Below are 21,494 nucleotides of genomic sequence, written 5' to 3'. Positions count from 1 at the left end.
TACTTGAGTTTTTCCATTTAATACAACTTGGTGACTCCACTCCACAACACATGAATAATATGTTATTATTGTGTATTTTAGTATTGACCATTATTCATGTACTCTTTATTCCACAGCATTACACGACATATGTTTTTTATTATAATTCTAAATCAAGCTAACTCTGTATCTACCAGGGGTCGTGAGCTTCTGCAAGTCAAGTTTAGGTTTTTCCTGCTAAATCGTTGGTATTTCAGTGAAATTATAAATGATGGGATTTTCCTTATAAGTGAACATTTCTGTTCCCTCCCCAATTAACTCTGGATTCAGAGGTTTAATCAAGGGAACAATTGGCCATGTTTGGACCTGCTGCTTTGGTTTGGTGAGGAAAATACCAGCTTCACTTTCTCCGCCCCAAGAGGTGGCCGCTGCACACACTAACTGAATAATGTATTTTTCTCCCTGCGCCAGCCTCTTGGAAACAGCCTCAGTTACAGAACACAACAAAAAGCCCTGTTTAGAAACGTGCGTCCGCGACACGAGGAGGACCCACGGTGCGCAATTACGCGGGGGAGGATAGAGGAATTTGACGGCACGACCAGCCAAGTCTTTCAGGTTTCTCCTCCAGGGGATTCACCGGCCACAGTTTGGGACTCCTCTCAATTGCCAGGGACAGAGAGAGATCTAATGCACCACGTCATCAGCGCAGCTCCAGCCTCACCCCCTCACTCTGAACCTCTCCATCCAGTCCTCTGTGCGCACAGGGCAGGATGGGATGCTCCACCAGCTCCCAAACTTCAGCTGTGGACACGACTCGACCCAGTGTGAAGCCCGAGGAGAGCAACGGAACCAGCACCACAGGTGACGTAAGATTTAAAACTTACATATATAAAAAAATAAAAAAAATCATATAATTGTTATGGGATATTTGGATAATTGCATCTAGGCAGACCGGTACCATTCATTGCAAACATATTTTAAGTGACCAAACAAGTATTTTAGGGACTTTTAACTGAATATAATGGTGTAAAATGTAAAAAATGCCGTCAAATATATGTGGAAGTAACGATTGCCTATATCCAAAACTTTTTGACTTTCTGTAGTGTCACAAATAGTATGTAAAATAACATATTTTTTGTATAGTGTGTATATGTTAATGTCTATCAATGTTTGATGGGATTTATTATGATTATGTTATATTATATTTATATATTGATGATTATTAGTATTTGTATCAATAAATGTATTGATAGAAGCAGTAGATGCCTTGAATTACATGCTAAGATGTCTGGGTCCTGGAAGTTCACTGCTGCCTCTGTTACACTGTAGTGAACACTGCTCTGGCACAGTCTGCATGCAAATGAACATCAGTGTAATCCTCTGGGTACAGTGTCTGGTGTCTTTATTTTTACTGAGTCACGGCTCCACAGGGACAGGATGGGAAAGTGTATTGCCATTGTTTAACACTGGTCTCTGGCCCCGTCCTCCACGGAGAGAGACAGTGGCGTGAAGGCAGATTTGATGACAGTCTACAGTTTCAACAGGAAATAGAGAAGCCACTTTAGGCACCCCTTTGTTGTAGTGGCTCAGAGACGGACCCGGCTGTGGTGATGAGGAGGGACTGATAAATACAGTGTGGGAAAATGTAATGCATTGTTTGAATCAGCAACAAATTTGACTTCAAGTTCTTTAAAAATAAGCAGAATAAGTGTCTGACGTCCAGAAAGGTGAAACACTAAAGGAGAGTTTCAGTTACGATAAAGTATCACGTTGTTGTTGTTGTTGTTGGCTGAGGATGTCAGAGCCTCAGATTTCACTTGCAAGTCTCTATATTTGGGTTTATTGACCAAATTCATAGACATCTTTATTGTCCCCTTTGGGCAATTTGAAGTACAGACAGCAGTATCCACACAAACGTCTCGCTGAACACAAGAGATGGACAAAATATACAAAATAAAAGACTTAGAAATAACACAAAAACATAAACTGCTGAGTCTCGATGAATTTGAATCACAATAAATTGGCCAATGGCAGCTGGGAGAAATTGTTTTTCTGTCTAACTGAGCTTCATGTTGGCAGCTGTATCTGAGGTCAGATGGAAACCGCTTACACCTGGTGACACTGTTGCTATTGTCTCAGAGGTCAAATGGAAATTTATCAGGATGTGTCCTTCTATTTGCATGAGGCTGATTTCCTTTTCTTGACGCTGCTTATCACTTCCAAGAAAGCAAACAGGATGACATTTATTAACCAAAGGTTTATTCATTTTGAGGAACTAGATAGTTTAACACTTGAAGAGAGGAGGCCTTCAGTCAGCTGCACCCCCAACGGACACACTTATTCTTAACAAACATAACTTTAAAAGTTTGTATCATAGTACTGTTAAATTACTGACAGGCTTAAGAACAGTGTTTACTGAGGCACATTTGCTGCAGAAATTGGAGGCAAATTTGCAAGAATCTTCTGCAGATTTCCAAATTGCCAAAAGTCACTATATATTTTTTTGGTGTCTCAGGTCTTTCATGACATCATTTCTATTTAAAGGAACTATCTGTGCCTTATGCAAAACATGTCAATGGTCAAGACTTTAGAGATTAGTTCAAATATTTGCAATGCAAATCCTTAAGAAAAAAATAAGTGATAGATCATATACAGGTATATAACCCACAGCAACGTGTTCACAGAGCCGCTGTTACTAACAACAATCCACATCATCTTTAACTCTTTGTGGCTCCTATTATTTGTCTCTTTACGCCATTATTTTAACTTTCAGTTGTTTCAGGGATATACAGGTATAATTGTGTTTTCAGAGAACTGCACCCAATGCTATGAGCTCCTCTATATGGGTGAGAGTGGAAGCTTTGCACGGTCCAGTGGTTAGAGACTGGAGTTCAACCATTGGAGGCTGATAGGAGTCATTTGTCAGGCACCAGATAAGGTTATTTTCATTTAACCCTAATCTTAAATTATAGCACAAAACCTAATTCATTCTAAAATGAAAATATCTGAGTCACACAATCTTATATTCCACAGATGAAGCCTGCAGAACTTTAAAACCTGACATTCTTAGATCAGACCTGATTGTTTTAAACAAGAATTCTGAAGATTTCACTGCAGTCTTAGATCTACGATGAATCTGATTGAGTTTCAAACTGTCTTGTTTGGCTCATGTGCTGTGTTCACACTGTGTTCATACTGACAGGGGCGGCCAACAAGAATGGCAATGTAGCCGAGGACTGTGAAACTCTCCCGGACCAAACACCTGCTGCTAGCGGCGACTTTACACCTGCAGATGAACCTGCTGCAGCTGCCGCATCTGCAGAGAACACCAGTGCAGCTCCACCAGCAGGAGAGGACGCTCAGCCTGCAGCTGCCAGTCCGCCTGCAGAGGCACCAGCACCAGCAGAACCAGCACCAGCACCAGCAGCACCAGAAGAACCAGCACCAGCCGCATCAGCAGAATCAGCCGAACCAGCACCAGAACCAGCAGCAGACAGCACCACTGAGACCTCAGTGAGCTCCTCAGAACCTCCAGCTGCAGCTCCAGAGCAAGGTGGGTTGGAGTGAACTGAAAAGCCTTGTTAAAGGTCAAGGACATTCGTCTAAACCACCTGAGATTAGGCTATTTTTCCTCTTGAGATCATGATCTGCATCTGCAACTAGAGCTATAAAACAATAACGTGTCCCACTGAGGGAAGAGGAACTTATTAGGGAGCAAATGTCTCCATTGACCAGCAGTAACCTGAGCACCGCACAGGGAAGCTCCTGCACGGTGACCCAGTGAACACAGGCTGCCACCGCATCCAGGTACAGAACGCCCGCTCGTCCCTCCCCGGTATCACCGCGATGCCGGTAACCAGGCGGTATCCAACAACACACACACACGCGCCACTTTGTCCTTTAATGAACACACCAGTGGCCAAAGGAATGTGTTTATAAGTCACACATGTAATGATTTGTTTAGTCTTAAAGGAGCGCCCTCAACACATCGCACTTGTATTCAGGTCACAGTGAATTAATGAAACGTTTTTCTTTACTTTATGAATTACGTTATTTTATTTTGTTGTCGTCAGTGGTGTTTGATTGAGGGAGGATTGTCTGAAAACCTGTTTTGTGGCATGTTTTTCCTCCAGGCCGTGTTGTTATGTAAAATATATCAAGTGTAACTTTCATTTAAGGGCAGCAGAGAAAAACGTATCATCAGTGACGAAGATGTTTCTGGTATCCCGTGATTTTTTAAATTTAATTTGCATTATTGTTCCTGAAAACATTGGTTTACGTGCGACACTTTGTTTAACCGGGAGCGATCTGTTGCTAAGGGACCGACTCTTGTTGAGGTTGAAACTTGGACTCTCGTTGACCTTTGTCTTCACTTGCTCTCGACCCCCTACGGTGTCCAACCTGACTCACCCTTGACCACAGCCGTGTTTGAGTGGCCACTGCCGAGAGTGCAAGTGTGTGTGTGTTGCGAAGACTTTGTTGTCACTGGTGTGTGTCAATAAGGTGCAATTGGAGTCCACAGAGAAACTGGAGCATGCCAACACACACACAGGGCTGCCGCCGGCGACGAGCGATGTCAGGTCCCGCTGAGCCTCCATTTCACAGCCAATGGAGAGGGAGGATCAGGTGTCACATTAACAGACCCGGACATGGCACGGCCTCCACCTCTGGATGTGTTAGCAGTCAGGGATGGGATTCATTTCTTTTATATATATTTTTTGAAGATAATCTGTTATCACAAACCTTTGAGGGAAAACTGACAATGAAGCATGTGATTGAAGGAGAGATGCTGGGATTTCACAACTTTGGATTTAAATGTGGCGAAATAATTTGTTTTTCAAGGAGACGTTCAGCTCTGTGAATTTTTAGTCCAGGCTCCAAATCTGAAATATGTGGTCTCAAAATCGTTTGTTATTTGGGGGGGAGTTTTAAGCCTGTATTGATAGTGGACAGTAGAGAGATGACAGGAAACCTCCACACGTTTAAATGTGACCATGTTTGTTGTGTTGTTGTTTCTTCCTTAACAGAAAAAGCAGCAGAGGCCACAGAGACTGATTCAGAACCGAAACTTGAGGAGGCACCAGGTGAGTACATGTGCAGTTTCAACAATGTCTCACACACACACAGACACACACAGTTTGTACAATCTGAACATGTTTCCCTCTTTCTTGTTTCCAGCTCCCAGTGAGTGAAGTACAATCTGGATGCCAGCACAGATTAATCGCCTGCAGGGTTCTTCACTTGTTCGTATGTGTGAGTGAAAGTATGAGTAAATGTGTGCGTGTGAAACAGACATCGCCTTGTTGCCAAGATGCAGACCCTGTGGTGACCACTTTCAGTCAGGGTTCCTCAGTCATCACTGTGCCTTCTTCCCCCTCCTGTAGTTCTGCTCGTAACCTGAACAGATCTGCAGCACTTAAGTGTGTTTAATCAAATTATTCATTAAAATGTCTACATTCATAAAAGTAGACGTCTGTAATCTAACTTTAACCTGAAGAGTTTATTCTGTTGTTTTCTACTAAACTATATAATTCTACTGAAACCAAAGCCAAATCTATATTTGATTTATGAAATAATATTCAATTTGAGGTGCTGGCTTTGATTGTACAACCCTGTTTGTAATGAATATGAAGAGCTGGCCCGCTGCAGGTTTAATGAGCACTGATTTTACAAGTTCCTGAATTGAGTTTTTTTGTTTTGTTTCTGATGTGTCATGATTTCTCTCTGGAAAGTAAACCTGAAATCTGTCATAAGCTATTGACTTAATTAATTAAAAGAGCCACAATAAATTGAAATCACAAGTACTTTTTTTTTTATTGTGCTAAAGGAAATATGAATATTGTGAGAATAACAAATTCATGGTCATTTATTTATTCAAATTTCATTTATTTCAATGGAACAAAACTAAGAGAAAGTGAGTTTATTAAACCAAAAACAGCATCACAGAAGGTTTATTTGACATCTAATATGTCCACTGAGGCTGAGGGAATGTTAATAATCATTTCGGTTTCATGCACAGTTTGAAATGACCTTAAACCACAATCTAAAGTCTGGTAAGATGTTTAGTTCTCTGTTGTTGTAAGAATTTTAATGTGAAGATCAGTAGTTTTCCATTGATATGATACTCAAAAGGCTAAATCGCTGCAGACAACCAGCCACAGAGGCAATAACAGAAAATAACTTCTTTAATGCGTCGTGTGGAAATACAACAAGGCCTCTGCAGCACAACTCTAAGGCCACTTGGCGGTTGGACTATAACTTGTTTGTGATGGGGCCGGTTAGTCAGGAGTCTGAGAGAGGACCGACCACAGCGACCGCCTCGATTTCCACCAGTCCACCCTGAAGACGGAGACAGAGAAACATGGTGGTTTACTGAGCGTGTCAAGATTTTGACACGTATGCTCACATCTGCCTGTTAACATCCATCCAGAGCGATCCGAACTCGGGTGGTCAGCGTTAAGTTCATGTGTTCACACCTGGCGTCCAGAATGTGTTTCCTGTGACCACTTGTGATTGGATCTCACTTCCCTGCTCTACATGCAAATAATCACTACCATCATTTCTGTTGTTTTCACCTTGTTTGAGGTGATTACTGGTAATCAGTGCTGAGGTTGTGGCCAAAATCAAATTGACTAATTCATCTGAGAAGAGTAAAAAAAATACTTCTGATTCATTGTGAAACTGTAGCAGGTCAAAGGTCATCAGCTGATTAGTTCGTCCTACACATGTGGTCCAGGAAATATTTGCATTCACACAGCGAAAAGAATGTGGTCACATGCGCACCAGGCCCCCGACGAATGTGGTCGGAGTGATCGGACCTCAGGACGGATGTTAATAGCAGATCTACATGGGGTCACCGGGTGCTGCAGTTCTGATTGGATAACACGGGTTCTGTCTGTACTCACTCTGGGGAGAGCAGCGACTTGGTAAGCAGCTCTGGCTGGAAAGTTACTGCTGAAAACTGGGGAGAAAACAACACAAATCAACAACTGAATTTATAACTTACAAACTATCCAATTAAAACTTGTTAGAAAGTGGGGAAACTGTTAAGCACTAGATTGAGGTTTAATGAATTCAGTGATTAAGTGTAGTTGTGAGAGGATGTGAGGAAGGTTTGAGCGCCAATTGTTGGACAGTTTTATAAGAGAAATAAATCTACAAATTAGGTTTTTTGGTTGAAATACAAGTGATAAGACAAAACTTTGGCTGCAGGCTAGAATGTATTTAAAGTGACTCTTAACTTTCAGCCTGAAAACTCAAAATCAACACGACTGTATCACTGTGGACACGTGTGCTCTCCTCCTCTTATCAGGGTCAGGGAAAGTTCCCTGCCTGTGGTTTAGGGTTGAGTAGAGTCTGGAGGAGGGACGGAGCTCGGGCCCTGTAGCAGAGGCAACGGTCCGTTCAGCGAAGCTCGCCAGGAGGGGTTGAGTTTCCCCTGTGGGCCTGCACGCCGCGTGTCCGTTTACGACTCACTAGGCACCGCAGCTTCCATTACACCTGTCTGCTGTGATGCAGGAGGAAACGAGCGGGCCGAGCGTGAGGAGGACGCTGCTCTCGTCCAGCAGAGGAAGAGCCGAGTGAGTCCGTCTGTCAGCTGGCTGCCAAACCTGTCAGCTGACTGCCAAACCTGTCAGCAGCTATTTTCTGAGAGATGTCAGTGGAATATGAGCCAGTGTATCAGCTCATCAGCTCACAGGTAGGATGGGTGGAGTGTGCCGCCGGAATTATTACAGGCTTTTACATGGTTTACTTAGAATATATCAGTAAATTATATTGGTGGGTTTTGTTTTAACATTATAAATCTTTAAAAAGCAAAATGCCAGTGATTTTCAACTAAAATGTACTTAAATGTAGGAGGATTTTTCAACAACTATTCTGCTCTTCCATGTTAAAATGAAAACATAAATCATCATTTGAAGTCAGAAAAAAATAATTTACATAAACGCAGATAACAGTACGTCTTTTTATTGGCCAACTGATGAATTGCTTTGGCTCTACACTCAACTTCAAGTGACGCCCTGGGAGAGAAATGTGTGTTTTCTCTTCTCAAAGCTCAGGGTCAAATACTAATCAACACTCCTGGAGCACTGGACACTGAGTGCCTTGCTCAAGGTCACTTCGGCAGCTGACGTTCTCCCTGACATGGAGGCTTGGAATCCACCTCCTCCTATTAGAGAGCAGCCTCACCTTCACAGAGTCTCATCTAAAGTGAATAAAGCTGTTTTTAAAGTTATGATAAAGTCATGATGGACCAATGACATGACAGCAGTTCTGTCTTGGTTAAATGCTGCCACCATGTGTTTGTTTGTATATATTTAGAAGATCGTGATTATGAAGAAAACACGTCAGTTCCATTAGAAAACCAAAATCTATTAATCTCTGCTCTGTTGCATTGCCTTACAGGCAGCGTGTGTGTTTACACGTTCGCTCACATGTCTTGTAGATCTCATTGACGCTGTTGAAGTCATTTATGTCAGCGAGCAGCACAGTCGTCTTCACCACTGAGACAAAAGAGTTCACGTTGTTTAGTTTGTTGTAAAAACAGTGAAACACATAAAACCGTCTGGTGGTGTTTGGATCTCACCGTTGGTGTAGCCACAACCAGCAGCTTTAAGGATCTCCCCCATATTGATAAGAGCCTGAGGGGTGAGAGAGGGGAGGGAGGTCAGTCAATACTCAATGTCACCTTTTACATCTCATTTCTTTATTTGTGACGATCAGACCTTTAAATAAACAGCCAATCTGTTTGATTTTAATGTTTGATTTAAAAAGATGCCACCACGGAGGACTTACATTCTAATCTTTGACCCTCTGATAATTTTTTATGTGGTTGTGGCTTTTGAAATATTCATTTGGGAGAAGTATTATGGCAAAAATATGCCATAAGAATGAAAATTTTATGTAAACAGCACTTTTCAAGCTGAAGTACACGTCTTTCTGAATGAAAAGAAATTGTAGAGGTTAAAATCAGAAACCAATGAAACAACTTTCGAAACAAATATCGGAACATGATATAAGCATAAATATCAGACAGCGCTAAATCCATACATCAAACATGTATGTAGAAGTATAACATTATGTATATTATGTCTGTCTCCCCTGTGCGGTTCAGAGGCCTTGAAGTGTTTCAGATTAAATGTTATCTCTTGAGTTGTGAGGTGCCAACCTGTTTCCTGACCCTGGCACTGAGATAAGATGTAACGTCTCCACTCTCACAGAGATAATAACAAGTGCTCATGTGAACTATAGTCACCTCGAGTCGTTCTGCTGCCTCTCATGTGCTGTAGTACTGAGAGGATTCTATTGTACTTCAAACGTTTTGGTTCTACTTGCATCATCATTACATCATCATCATCATCATCAGTCCCTGTGAGCTTCACCTGCTTGGCCTGAGCCTGGACTCCTCCATCCACCAGCTGACCTGAGGCCACGTCCATCCCCAGCTGACCGGAGATGTACACGGTTCTGTCCGCAACCACCGCCTGACTGAAGACACACACATACACACACGATAAAAGTTGTAGCGCTATTTTATTACTACAAGTACTGTTAAGATTATCTATATTTCAGCCTCCTAGGTCCATATAAGTATTAAAACATAAATACACAAATACTGATCTTTACCAAATATGCTGAGCAGACAGACTTTGTTTCTGTCTCTGTTGTATCCACATCTCAACCCCTCATTTAAATCTTATCTGCATTTCACAATCTAATACCACGACCCCATTCACACATGTGGTTGTGGTTGTGTAAGACTTTATAACATAAAAATAAGAATAAAACATCAGACACTAAACAGGTAAGTTAGTCAACTACTTCTATCCAAAGTGAATGAAGGTGGATTTGTTCCCCTTGAAAACAACAGATGATCAGCGGTCAGCACATTGAATTCAGTCGGATATGTCTCCTCCCCCTGACAGCTGATTGGTCACAGCAGCAACACCCCTTCATTTGCACTCAGATTGAATCAAAGAACAAGACATAAACTTGACTTGACATGGGAATCGACATTGATTTAGGATTTCAGACAAATGGAAACATATACATTTATTTATTACAAACCAAAACGGTACCTTGTTTAAATATGATATCAGATTAGAGTTGTTTTTTTCAGAGCACGTGAATTCTTACCTGTATATTCCCTGTCTGATTGGAGCGTTAGGTGTGTAAGGGGTCTGTCGACGGAGGGAGGCCATAGTTTCTACTCTGTGACTTCTACCGGTGTCTCTACTCTGCAGCTCTTCTCCTGCTCTGCTGCTGCAAGTTAACCTTTGACACTCGGTCAGTTTATTGATCGCAGAGATCCGCCCCTGCTCCGATCACACATCGGACCCATTCAAACATTTCCTACTCACCACGTGTCAACACATTTAAACGCACATGTTAACACTCTGGTCCTACCTGTAGGGGCCGATGGCTGCCGGGGCTGATGCGGTGTTGATGATCTTTCTAACGAGTGCAGACATGTTTCCTGGTCTGGTGGTTTCTTCCTGTTCCACAGTGAGAAGCAGTGAATGTTGCGCAACAACTAGCGGAACAACCAGGGAATAAAAGGAACAGCTGCCATAAACTTTACCGTAATGTCCGCTGAAAGGAGCACTCGGCATTTTTTACAGGCGATTCCTGTAGGGAACAGTGTGGAAATGAAAAACACATGTGCGCTTGTGCTCAAAGAGTTACGATACAACAGGTGTTCTGTCCTGTGGACTCTGATGTTTTTATGACCAAAGGAGGTTATTTTTGAACCCCTGTCTGTCAGTCAGTCAGTCTGTCAGTCAGTCAGTCAGTTAGACAGTTAGTTAGCTGGTTGGTTAGTTTGGTCTGAAGAGAGAGTGGGTTGAAGAGATGGAGTCTGGACGTGGAAAAAACCAATACAATTAAGGTGTGTATGTAGATGAAGTTATGGAATCAATTTTTTTTTACTTTCCTAAACACTGCAACTTAGGGCATTTTTTCAGGATATATTATGGGCTTATATCTATGAGAAAATTTGCAGATCCAAATTTCACAAGAGCTTTACAGGGTAGGTACTATTTTTTAAAACCATATTTTACTGTGTGAGGTTTATTTCTCTTGAGCAAATATACACAGTTAAGTAAAATATGTTACATGTTTTTTAGAATCCACTTTCCTTTAATATTCTTCTATTAGTACAAGACAATCATGTGCAGAATTGTTCAGCCTTGACAGAGGTATACGCTCTATTGAGTCAAGCTCAGAGGTTCAGTTCTCCACGTATGAATTCAAGATAAAAAAGAATTCCACTGCAGTTCAGGTTAACTATAAGTAACTTTTATTATTTCTTGCACTTTTCCAAAACATTATAAAGTCTTACAAACAAAATAAATTAAGTGGTTCAAACGTAAATGCTTACATTCCACCCTACACCTCAATTCATAAATGAAGACAAAATCATGTTTCTATATAGTTAAAAAAAGGAAGTGATTTCAGATACAGAACATGGCCGATTCTGAACAATGTCATGTTTCAAACGGGGCTTTTCGTTTTTTACAGAGCAGATAGTTTTTATTCAATAATTGTTAAAAGCTGTGAAAATAATCAATCTTCCATATAAACAATACTCTTACCTGTGCAGTTAATATAAAAGCATTCCACTACAGAGCAAAGATAATTATGAACATGCATAGTCTAACACACAATATATCTGACAGAGGATCCAAATATTAAACAGCCAAATCAGCTTCTATATTTAAACCAGTGTCACGAAAATAAAGAGGTTGAAACGTTAAATAAATAGAGTGAATGCTTGTGTTGCCAATGTGCTGCAGACTAGATTCATGAAAACAATGGCAAGAATAGTAATGAGTATTGTGAAAGAGGTTCAAGTTAAAGCAGAAAAACGATACAAAAACAAGTACAAACGTGATCATTAATAGATAGTGGTGATTGAAATTTGGATTCACGAGTTTGACATTTCCACCCATTGTCCATCATATAAGACGCAGTAAGACAGTGTAACAGGTCTATTTATAACAGTATCGTATTATCAACATTCAAATGTAACAGCAACCTGCAGACGACCACAGTCTGGATTCATTCAAAGTGTCATAATTAGCATTAGTGTGACAAATCAAAACCAGACATCAACACGAAAACATGTTTCCTGCATGAAGAGAACAAATGTATCATAGGTTGGTATCATCGCAATTTCACATCAGTCGGTCAACACGCTGAATATTTGTCTGTAAATACAAGTTGTAGCAACATATCTTCATTAATGACACCACACACTCGATATGTCAGGAAATCTAATTAATAACTGCTGAAACACACGTACAGATAAGCTGCAGGGAAATTTGCTGAAATTATCTCAATGCAAAAGAAAATAATAATCTAATGTCTGAAACTCAGACAGGAGATATGAGGCTGGTGCAGCTGCTTTTTTTTCCATTAAGTAAACAGCATCAGTCAGTCACTTGAGTCTTTTTAACTCCTGAAGTGAACCACAGCCAATTAACCAATTACAAGTCACGCTACTGGCTGCTTTCTTCAGTTGCAGCTCAATATAATTTTTTTTACACAGAAATTAAAACAGTCATAAGTTTTTCAGGAATGCTTAAGCTTGAAGGGGAATTATAATTCTTCTGACTTTCTGTGACGATTTGCATTAAAAAGAAATACATCTGTTAAGTAAATTCATGTAGAGTGGGTGAATGTGTGCCAGAAGGATGCCGGTGTGAGTTATGAGGCACTAAGATCCATGTTATCCGTCAGTATAGACTGAAAGTACATTGGCTGTGATAAAGAAGCCCAGAACATCAAATTGGAAAACAATTAAATTAAATTAATGATAATAAAAGACTATACTGAAATAGGTTTAGAATTTTCTGGTCCACAAAACAACTGAAAACACACAATCTACTCTTCACCAAACGATTTGTCATCTCTGTCCATTCTGACAAACATTTGCAGAGTCCAACTCGTCTCCAAGAGAGGACGTATTCGACCACCCCACGACTTGGTTGTTTCACTACATTGCTTATTTTGAAAACCAGGTTTCAAATATGTTTTTAAGGCATTCTCAACTGAAGCATCACCTTGATTGTCTTTGGTCATGGATGAACCTCCATAGCTTTTTGTTGCAGGTATTTCCAAAGTAGGCTCTATGTTTTATTTACAGTTTGAAAGTCTGAGGAAAAAAAGACCACTTGTTGATGTCCACACCTGAACCTGAGGCTTGGTGTAGTGCTGGCCTGGTTGTCATGGTAGAGGTCCCTCCGTGTGTTTCAATGGTGACTCCCCAAGACGCTTTTCTATGTGACGTGAAAGGGAAATTTGTTTGGAGGAGGGGAAATCAATAATTTTCACATCCGGATGTGTGATCTCCGGACTTAGTTTTATCTTTGGCCGCAGACTTGAGCCTCATTTGAGGAGACGCAACTTTACAGAACTGCAGAAACTAAATTAAGATTCAAATCGAAGGAACAGCATCTGGACACAGTGTAGAAACAAGGCTTGTTAGTGTGGATTCCAGGAGCCAGAATGAAAGAAGAAGAATCTCTCTTCAGTCACAGGCCACTATGTCAGAACAGCAGTCGACTTCAAATAAAGACAGTGGGGTCATCTTGGTTCCTTCAAGTCATTAGGACGTACGTTTTGTGTTTTTTGTGGCTTTGAGTCCCAGACCAGGGTATGAAGGTGACAGGGAGGATCACTCAGAAGTTCTGTTGCCGTCTCTTCTTTGCATCCATTGCATCCAGGATGGGCTGCCTCTTGGCCGTGTAGCGCTGCCGGAGCTCCTCAATCTCCCGCTCCATCATGGGATCCAAGGCACTCAGACGCATCTGGAGCTCCTCGAAGTCCAGGTTCTTTAACTGGGTGACAGGAAAGAGAGGATTCATATTTAGTGTCTTCTTGTGTCAAATACTGCAAGAAATGCTTCTGCTATTTTTTACCACTGTTGTACACCGACTTCCACTATGAGTAACCCCCCCTTCAGTACAATAATACCACCACAGGCTCGTGGAAGACATTACTCACAAAGTCAAAGTCTCCGTCCTGAGGCACCTTCCAGTTGTCAGGGAAGACGTTTTTGGACTGAATGTGGTAGCCAGGCTGCTCCTGCGGCTGGTTGTGGTTGTAGTTCTCCTGCTGCTGGGCTGCCTTGTTGGAGTCCTGCTTGTCAAAGTAGTCCATGAAGGATGGACGCATCGGCTGCTGGGGGGTGGCGTGCCCTGTGGAGGAAAAAAAAGAGGATCAAGTTCAAACTTAACACAATGTATTTAATTGTTTTTCAGAAATAGAACAATATTCACATTATTTCTTAGAATCACTGAAAACAGCTTTATTTTGAAGACAAACTATTTGTGTATTAAAACATGTTGGCAGTTTATGATTGTTGGGGTTTTAAAGAAATACTCTACATACTTACAATATAACTACCCATTAAATAACAGGAACGTAAGCTCTGACTTGTGAACAGCACATCAGACTTGGCACTTAATAATACAGAAGTGCTTTAAAATAACCAAAGACATATGGATGCCTCACTGACCTACAGCCAAAGACTTGTAAACTTCATATCCATCCTGATAATGTGAACATCCTCTTTCCTGTTCTCCTACAAACAACTTTTGTTACTTTGCCCCTGAATCACAGGTTTGTCTCGGAACTTCTCTTGTTCCTCTCCTACCAACTTTTTATGGAACTATTGTATATTTTCTCTCATCTCTGCTCCACTTATGTAATTCCCAATAATTAAGTTAACATGTGTGCGCTCACTCCTCATGGAGCCCTGGTCTTCCTCCTCATCTTCATCATCGCTGTTGATGACCATAGTGCCGAGGTCAGACTCCAACATGGTGCTGCTGTGTTCGATCATGGTCTGTGCTCCGTCACTCATGGTGCTGGTGGCCCGCATGGTCCCTGCACCTTCTGTGCCCGACTTCACCATAGTGTGAGAGTCCACCTCAGTCTCCTCATCCTGGATGACACGAGACAATTAGACTTCACATACACAACGGTGGTTTCCCACGGTTACTCTGAGTGGAACAGTGTCTCGTTATACATACAGAGTTGTCATCTTCCTCCTCCAGCTCTCTCTGCTGCTCCTGCTGCCTTTTGGCTTTCATCTCCATGGATTCAGTTATCAGTTCTCTCAAAATTGAGACTGGCTTGGCCTGGTTGATGAACTGGTGCTGGATGTTGAAAGAAAAAAAAAAAAAAAAGGATTGTTGTGTGCTCTATATTTTAATTTTGAGTGATAACAAATACACATACCTATACATCTTTTAGTTGGGTTTTATGAATATGTTTCTACGGAATCAAGTCTTTAAGCATGTACACCCAAAGCTCTCATATGTTTATATCTCTGCAGGCGTGCGTATGTCTTCCTCGAACCTGTAAGAGCTGGGTCGCAGTTGCTCTCTGCTCTGGATTCTTGACCAGACACTTCTTGACAAAGTCTGTGAATTCGTCTGACCAAAGCTCAGGCTTTCTGAATGTTGGAGGAGGGTTGGTGGGGATCATGAAGATTGCCTGAAGAAACACAGAGAGGATACAAGACAGTCAGGTGGACTTAAAGAATAAGTTAGGTTGAGGACCCACTTCTTGGATAAATTATGTTTTCACTCACTCTCATGGGATGGATGTCGGCATAGGGAGGTTTTCCTTCTGCCATCTCTATAGAAGTGATACCCAGGGACCATATGTCAGCCACACAGTTGTAGCCAATTTCCTGGATCACCTCTGGTGCCATCCAGAATGGAGTACCAATCACGGTGTTTCTCTTTGCCATGGTGTCCTTCAGAGAGAAAATAAACACCGGTGTCATTAATACATACTAAATTATCAATCACCTCATATGGGTTCACAAAATCAGTGAATGATCAATATGAATTTTAAAGTTACCGTTAGCTGTCCAGCTACTCCAAAATCTGCCAGTTTGGCATGTCCCTCCGTGTTAAGAAGGATGTTTCCTGCCTTGATGTCCCGGTGGATCTTTCTCATGAAGTGGAGATATTCAAGACCCTTCAGAGTGGACTTCAGGATGGTGGCAATCTCCTCCTCTGTCAACTGAGGATAAGAATGTGGTTAATGTCAGTGTTACGTCAACATGTGTCCTATGTAACTTTTAAACAAAACTTCAATGTTACCTTAATATAGAATATACTGTATAATATAAATCACACACAGACTGACCACAGAGGCCGTTAGAACCTGTAACTTTGTGAGCACCCACCGTCTTGTTGCGCAGTCTGATGATGTCAGAGACAGAGCCAGCTCCGCAGTACTCCATGACAATCCACAGGTCTGTGTTCTTGAAGTAGCTTCCATAGTATTTCACCACATAAGGGCTAGAAGGAAATGCAAAACACAGTGGTGATCAAAAGAGAAGACAAAGTTTCGTTTCAGACAAAAAGAGCAGAAGTGAGACAACAGATGATTGTAAATACTGAAGGAGCTAAAAGTACCATGGTTAAATACAATTTAGACCTAAAATACAATTGAACATGGTTGCAAATATCATACTTTGAGGGCAATAATTAATTTTTGTGTTCATATACATAGTAAATGCAGGGATTTGGGTAAATCTGCTTCATCATCCCACCTGTCACACTGCTGCATGATGGAAATCTCCTTGATGATCTCCTGCAGATCAGACTCCACGGGAACCTGCTTAATGGCCACAACCTGGCCTGACTCCTTATGAATGGCTTTGAAAACACTGCCATAGGAACTAAACACAAAAATCACAGATTGTTAAATTTGGACATATTAACAACATGTAATACACAACAAAATAGGTCCATTTAACTGTTTTAGTCAAAACATGCACAAGTTAAAATGGAAGTGAGTCATGACGGCATCGTCTTACCCTTCTCCAAGTTTCTCTAGCACATCAAACACTTCCTCCGGTTGTTTGGTCAGGCTGTCTTCACTCAGCTTTTTCAGCTTGCTGTAAAAATGTAACAAATCACTTGTAATCTCTGTATAATAGTTTAACTGAAAACAAGTAGTGAAACTGTTCATTGGACCATCAGTTAGATTCCAAAAGATATTGTGTGTAACAAAAAAGAAAAGAAGTGTGGCCAATTCTTAAATTTGATCATCTGAAACCAACAGATATTTAGAATATTTAATTACCTTGATACATTTCTTATGCGATTATTGAAGTATTCGCAATTCATTGATGGTGTGTTTTCTATTCATCAATTCGCTGATTAATTGGTTCATCCCTAAATTTCATTTAGCATTTATCAAGATCTTAAACCTTAGAACTGAACGTAAAGCAGCCTCTGAGATAGGAAACACATTTAAGATTCATCATGTTCCAGATACAAGCTCACCCAGCTCTCAGTTCCTCTTTAGTGACAACTGAGACAACCAGTGTTCACATGAGAGCAAAAACTAAACCAAAGCCACCAGGTCCCACAGGGAGGTTTATCCCTGGACTGCACTGATGTTCCTGCCTGTGACACTTCACACTCCCTCCCTTCATGTCTGATTCAAAAGAACAGAGCTCACTAAAAGTTACAGAAACCACGACACAGGCCTGAAACCCACAAGATGTTCCAACACAGTTGTTTGTGATTCTGGTGAAATGGGCTCGTTGAACCCGTTGAGTCGTTTTAACGGAAAGTCTGAGAGAAAACCGGTAAAGCGAAGTTAGCATCGGCCAGCTAGCTTGCTAAGCGACGGCAGCTACGTTAGCCCTTTTAGCTAGTTATCAGCTTAAACCCTCGTTTTAAAGCAGCAGAATGAACACAGACCTTTTGGGCGCCGCTGGCTCCATGTCGTACAGCTTCAGGTGATATAAAGGCAGAGGGCTGGTGGTGAGTTAGAACAGTTTGGGGGCCACTAGTCACGATGTGAACATTGTCGACTGAGTCGTTGTTGTGAAGAAAAGTGGTGGAGGGCCAGCTGAGCGTCCGTCAGATGATGGGCCGTCTGGGGCTGCTCTTTCACCACAGCGCCCCCTGTCCTGCGGGAGAGCGAAACCAAAACACCGCAGCTTCCATGTCTACAAAGTTTGAATCCGTGAATAATATACGATTAATAAACCCATTTAAAAAACGCTGTTATACAAGTTGATCTGTTATATATCCACAATGTCGGCTTTGTTTGGTACAGAAGCAGAAAATGTGTCATATACGAGAGAGGGGCTTTCTGACCAATCACAGTCCACTTTGCTTGGAGGTCGACTGGACGCGTGTACGCATGCGCACACAGGCAGCGGTGTGTGAGCAAAAGAGGTAAACAGCTTCTGTTGATGTGTTAAAACGGTGAGAAGTGTTTTTTTGTGGATTCCTTCCCACGAGATTCACTTTTTCTCTACACACCCAAGACCTGTTGTGATTTCCTAAAGGCCTTTGCGTCTCATTGGGACTTCCGGTTGTGATTGTTCAAGCTAACCATGCCGTATATGTGTTAGCATGCTGTGGTGATGCTAACACGTACATTTTTGTCTTAAAGGATCCAAAATGGAAACACCGAAAGATGTGCAACCACCCAAGCAGCAGCCCATGATCTACATATGTGGAGGTACATATTCTACCAGTACATGCTAACGTTACAGCTGCATAATACTCTAATAACTTGTACTACACTTGTAGTAGAACTGAGCCATCAGTATAACTGCACTAATGGACCGAATGGTAGTATTTACAAGCATTATTACTTCATAATTCATTAGTACTTTGAAGTCCATATAGTCCAGTGATTTACTATGAATTCAGATGTTATTGTTATGTCATATAAAGCTCTGCCCACACTGCAGGAACCAACATTTGTTTTTCATTCAAGTTAAGGCAAAGCAGGTTTATTTATCTAGCACCATTCAGATGTGAAGCAATTTGAAGTGTTTGAGTCTGCATTGTTTTTCTATGTCTAATATTATTCTGTCTTAAATTGCAGAGTGTCACACGGAAAATGAAATTAAGGCCCGTGATCCAATCCGATGCAGAGAGTGCGGTTACAGGATCATGTATAAGAAGAGGACAAAGAGATGTATCCTTTAAGTGTGTGTGTGTGTGTGTGTGTGTGCGTGCGCGCGTGTGTGTGGGCGTGCGCGTGCTAAGATTTATAAATGAAAATATAGAACATTCCTTTTCTATGTATCCCTGACTGATGATATTAAAAGGATAACAGATGTGTAATGGTTTGAAGAAATGCTCACATTTGGAAGCCAAAATCATGTATGAACCGAGAACGTGTACATTTCCTTAACTACTGATTTCAGTGGTTGTTTTCGATGCCAGATGAAGAAGATGAGATCAGCTGTTTTGTTATTGCTGTGTGTAATTTTTGTAGTTTGTTTGGATGTAAATAAACACATTCAGACATTTCTGAATGATGTTGAAAATCTTTTATGTTCCACCCATTATTTTTACTCAGGAGTTATGGATGAAAGATTTGGTTTATTAAAAACACAATTTTCACAGAACAAAACTGTTTTCACTGTTTTTGATGTAATGTTTTTTCACATATAACTGGTAACAAATAGATGAATGCAGAAACAGGAAAATGCAGGTTGAGATATTTTGTTTTTTTAATGCAAAATTGGCAGTTGCACATTTTCTCTATTCATTCCTGCCATGCTGCACCAACATGTTTCTACAGGAGTTCAGAATCTACAAACCTAACTCTGGCATTTTAACTTTGCCTGAAGATGTGAAGGTTTTTCTATACACTTGGAAAGAGCGGCTGAGGCAAAGGGGTATTTAGGAGGTGTTTTCCAATAGTTTGAATGAGGTAACATGAAATAAGTTTGTTAAAGTTTGCATTCAAACAATGAAAGTTTTTTAATTTTTTTATTTTGATGAAGATTTGTTATAATTTGTTTAATATTTTTAATTTCAATCAACTCTTGTCAACTATTTAATTTGAACTTCGAGTAGATTAAAGATCCACCAGTGGCTTTTTTGAGGAAGAAGAGTCCAACTATTATTCGGTGGCAGTTTATATATATATATATATATATATATATACTTCACCAAAACTAATGCAGTCAATAGTGCAATAAATATAACCTTTCACGGCATATATAACCGTTATATATTAAGTTTGTGTTGAAACTAGTGAGATATTGATCAAACTTCATGGTCATTATGGAAGCAGAGGTTTGTTGTGCTGTTGAATGAAGGGACAGTTTCTCTTATTTTGTCTATTTAATTTATTAGTATCATGGTATATTAAATAATACAAACCTCTGAAGTGGCTTCATGGGTCCGTATAGCAGGCACTTCTTTAACCGCAAGAGTTAACATGAAGTTGAATCTGTGGCCTTTGGGAACAGGTGCTCACACACAGGTCACCAGATGGCGAGCCACACTCACGGATTTACAATGATTAATTAGTTAAGCCTTATACTTTATCTACGTAACCTACAAGCTAAAAAAATGTAAGTCTATAAGAATTTTTGACAAAGACTTACCACAAGTTGGAGTTTGACATTATTTATCTGATTCATTCTAACAACAACATTTTTCTATTTACAGCGGCCATTTTGATTTCTCATGAAAACACAGGTGATACTCACAACATGCTTTGTGCTAAGCAAGCACACCGAAGCAGCTCATTCATTTTGGCATGTACAACTGTGCTTCTCCCAGAGATGAAACAGATGTACCCATTATAATTTTTTTTACTATGGATACACATTAATGATCAAAATAATTAACTTTTTTTATATAGTACTTTATTTATTTAGCACTTTTCTTGACAATATCATAAAGGGCTTTACATAGAACAAATAACACCAACAAGCCAGATAAAATAATGTGGAGGTACATATTCTACCAGTACATGCTAACGTTACAGCTGCATAATACTACAAGGCTTAAAAAGCCAACGTTTTATTTAGAAGACCTTTTCTTGTTTTCGAAGGCATGGGGAGCTCAAATTTGGTTCTTTCACTTCTCCAATGGCAATAAAAGAGCATGAAACAATATAGTAAAGTGGAATGTTTATTTTCCCATTAAGAATTGGTTATTTATAATATAGTTAAATCTTAATATGTATTGTGTTATGTATTTGAATTTGGCCATTCCACCAGTCGTTTTTCTAATCTTTCTGTCTGTTTTCCTGTGGGTCTCTCCAGCCACCGGGGTGATTTTTTAGTGAAATCTGATCTGGGGCTGTCTCATCAGATCCGTCCCATCAGTCCCACAAGAGCTGTCATTTTGGAATAATAACAAACCTCTGATGCTATAGTTTGAAATATAGTTGCCAAGTTTTGACAATGGGAATTTTGGTTGCCAGATTTTCAGATAAAAAAATATAGAACATTCCTTGTCTAAGTATCCGCCGACTGATGATACTAAAAGGGTAACAGATCAGATCTCTCCAATCAAACCTGTCCCATCGGACCTGTCCCATCAGACCCATCGGATCCGTCCAATCAGTCCCATCGGATCTGTCCCATCAGACATGTCCCATCAGTCCCATACAAACAGTCTGTGATCCCATCCGTCCTGTCCTGCTGCAGCACTGCATCGCCTCCGATCTGTGACGTCACACGCGACGTGTCATCCAGGGGGCGGTCGCAG

General features: G+C 40.7%; 4 protein-coding genes across 6 annotated transcripts; 2 read left to right on the top strand and 2 right to left on the bottom strand.

Annotated features, from left to right (window-relative positions):
* The first annotated feature begins 451 nt into the window (after positions 1 to 451).
* si:dkey-284p5.3 (uncharacterized protein LOC557830 homolog) lies at positions 452 to 5,774 on the top strand. The gene is made up of 4 exons (XM_035183352.2): positions 452 to 840; positions 3,182 to 3,532; positions 5,007 to 5,063; positions 5,158 to 5,774. The coding sequence occupies exons 1-4, from the start codon at positions 750 to 752 to the stop codon at positions 5,169 to 5,171; spliced, it is 513 nt and encodes a 170-aa protein (XP_035039243.1). The 5' UTR covers positions 452 to 749; the 3' UTR covers positions 5,172 to 5,774.
* Positions 5,775 to 5,884: 110 nt separating this feature from the next.
* On the bottom strand, positions 5,885 to 10,543 carry rida (reactive intermediate imine deaminase A homolog). 2 transcript variants are annotated; one of them, XM_035183349.2, is made up of 6 exons: positions 10,387 to 10,543; positions 9,363 to 9,468; positions 8,567 to 8,621; positions 8,415 to 8,483; positions 6,885 to 6,940; positions 5,885 to 6,318 (listed from the first exon to the last, which is right to left on the bottom strand). In XM_035183349.2, the coding sequence occupies exons 1-6, from the start codon at positions 10,449 to 10,451 to the stop codon at positions 6,262 to 6,264; spliced, it is 408 nt and encodes a 135-aa protein (XP_035039240.1). In that variant the 5' UTR covers positions 10,452 to 10,543; the 3' UTR covers positions 5,885 to 6,261. The 2 variants fall into 2 exon arrangements, with proteins under 2 accessions (XP_035039240.1, XP_035039241.1); XM_035183350.2 differs by lacking the exon at positions 10,387 to 10,543 and adding an exon at positions 10,117 to 10,357.
* Positions 10,544 to 11,255: 712 nt separating this feature from the next.
* Positions 11,256 to 18,055, bottom strand: stk3 (serine/threonine kinase 3 (STE20 homolog, yeast)). The gene is made up of 11 exons (XM_035183287.2): positions 17,718 to 18,055; positions 16,823 to 16,903; positions 16,556 to 16,684; positions 16,187 to 16,301; positions 15,856 to 16,020; positions 15,581 to 15,748; positions 15,346 to 15,483; positions 15,018 to 15,143; positions 14,728 to 14,929; positions 13,987 to 14,180; positions 11,256 to 13,820 (listed from the first exon to the last, which is right to left on the bottom strand). The coding sequence occupies exons 1-11, from the start codon at positions 17,738 to 17,740 to the stop codon at positions 13,662 to 13,664; spliced, it is 1,500 nt and encodes a 499-aa protein (XP_035039178.1). The 5' UTR covers positions 17,741 to 18,055; the 3' UTR covers positions 11,256 to 13,661.
* Positions 18,056 to 18,134: 79 nt separating this feature from the next.
* On the top strand, positions 18,135 to 19,311 carry polr2k (RNA polymerase II, I and III subunit K). Of its 2 annotated transcripts, none has more exons than XM_035183085.2 (4): positions 18,135 to 18,200; positions 18,421 to 18,489; positions 18,862 to 18,954; positions 19,187 to 19,311. In XM_035183085.2, exons 2-4 carry the CDS (start codon positions 18,429 to 18,431, stop codon positions 19,207 to 19,209), a joined length of 177 nt encoding a protein of 58 aa, XP_035038976.1. In that variant the 5' UTR covers positions 18,135 to 18,200; positions 18,421 to 18,428; the 3' UTR covers positions 19,210 to 19,311. The 2 variants fall into 2 exon arrangements, with proteins under 2 accessions (XP_035038976.1, XP_035038977.1); XM_035183086.2 differs by having other exon boundaries at positions 18,140 to 18,230.
* Positions 19,312 to 21,494: the final 2,183 nt, after the last annotated feature.

Source organism: Hippoglossus stenolepis, chromosome 17 (genome assembly GCF_022539355.2).
Source record: "Hippoglossus stenolepis isolate QCI-W04-F060 chromosome 17, HSTE1.2, whole genome shotgun sequence".
NCBI lineage: Eukaryota > Metazoa > Chordata > Actinopteri > Pleuronectiformes > Pleuronectidae > Hippoglossus > Hippoglossus stenolepis.
This window is presented reverse-complemented; position numbering and strand designations above follow the sequence as displayed.

Excerpts from the sequence above, each read along its gene's own strand:
- polr2k (XM_035183085.2), top strand. The coding sequence starts at position 18,429 with ATGGAAACACCGAAAGATGTGCAACCACCCAAGCAGCAGCCCATGATC. Across the intron at positions 18,490-18,861 it reads CATGATCTACATATGTGGAG|AGTGTCACACGGAAAATGAA; the intron begins GTACATATTCTA and ends CTTAAATTGCAG. Across the intron at positions 18,955-19,186 it reads TAAGAAGAGGACAAAGAGAT|TGGTTGTTTTCGATGCCAGA; the intron begins GTATCCTTTAAG and ends TACTGATTTCAG.
- si:dkey-284p5.3 (XM_035183352.2), top strand. The coding sequence starts at position 750 with ATGGGATGCTCCACCAGCTCCCAAACTTCAGCTGTGGACACGACTCGA. Across the intron at positions 841-3,181 it reads CAACGGAACCAGCACCACAG|GGGCGGCCAACAAGAATGGC; the intron begins GTGACGTAAGAT and ends TCATACTGACAG. Across the intron at positions 3,533-5,006 it reads AGCTGCAGCTCCAGAGCAAG|AAAAAGCAGCAGAGGCCACA; the intron begins GTGGGTTGGAGT and ends CTTCCTTAACAG.
- rida (XM_035183349.2), bottom strand. The coding sequence starts at position 10,451 with ATGTCTGCACTCGTTAGAAAGATCATCAACACCGCATCAGCCCCGGCA. Across the intron at positions 9,469-10,386 it reads GCAGCCATCGGCCCCTACAG|TCAGGCGGTGGTTGCGGACA; the intron begins GTAGGACCAGAG and ends GTGTGTCTTCAG. Across the intron at positions 6,319-6,884 it reads AAGTCGCTGCTCTCCCCAGA|GGTGGACTGGTGGAAATCGA; the intron begins GTGAGTACAGAC and ends CTCCGTCTTCAG.
- stk3 (XM_035183287.2), bottom strand. The coding sequence starts at position 17,740 with ATGGAGCCAGCGGCGCCCAAAAG. Across the intron at positions 16,302-16,555 it reads ATCATGCAGCAGTGTGACAG|CCCTTATGTGGTGAAATACT; the intron begins GTGGGATGATGA and ends ATTTCCTTCTAG. Across the intron at positions 15,749-15,855 it reads GAGTAGCTGGACAGCTAACG|GACACCATGGCAAAGAGAAA; the intron begins GTAACTTTAAAA and ends TTCTCTCTGAAG.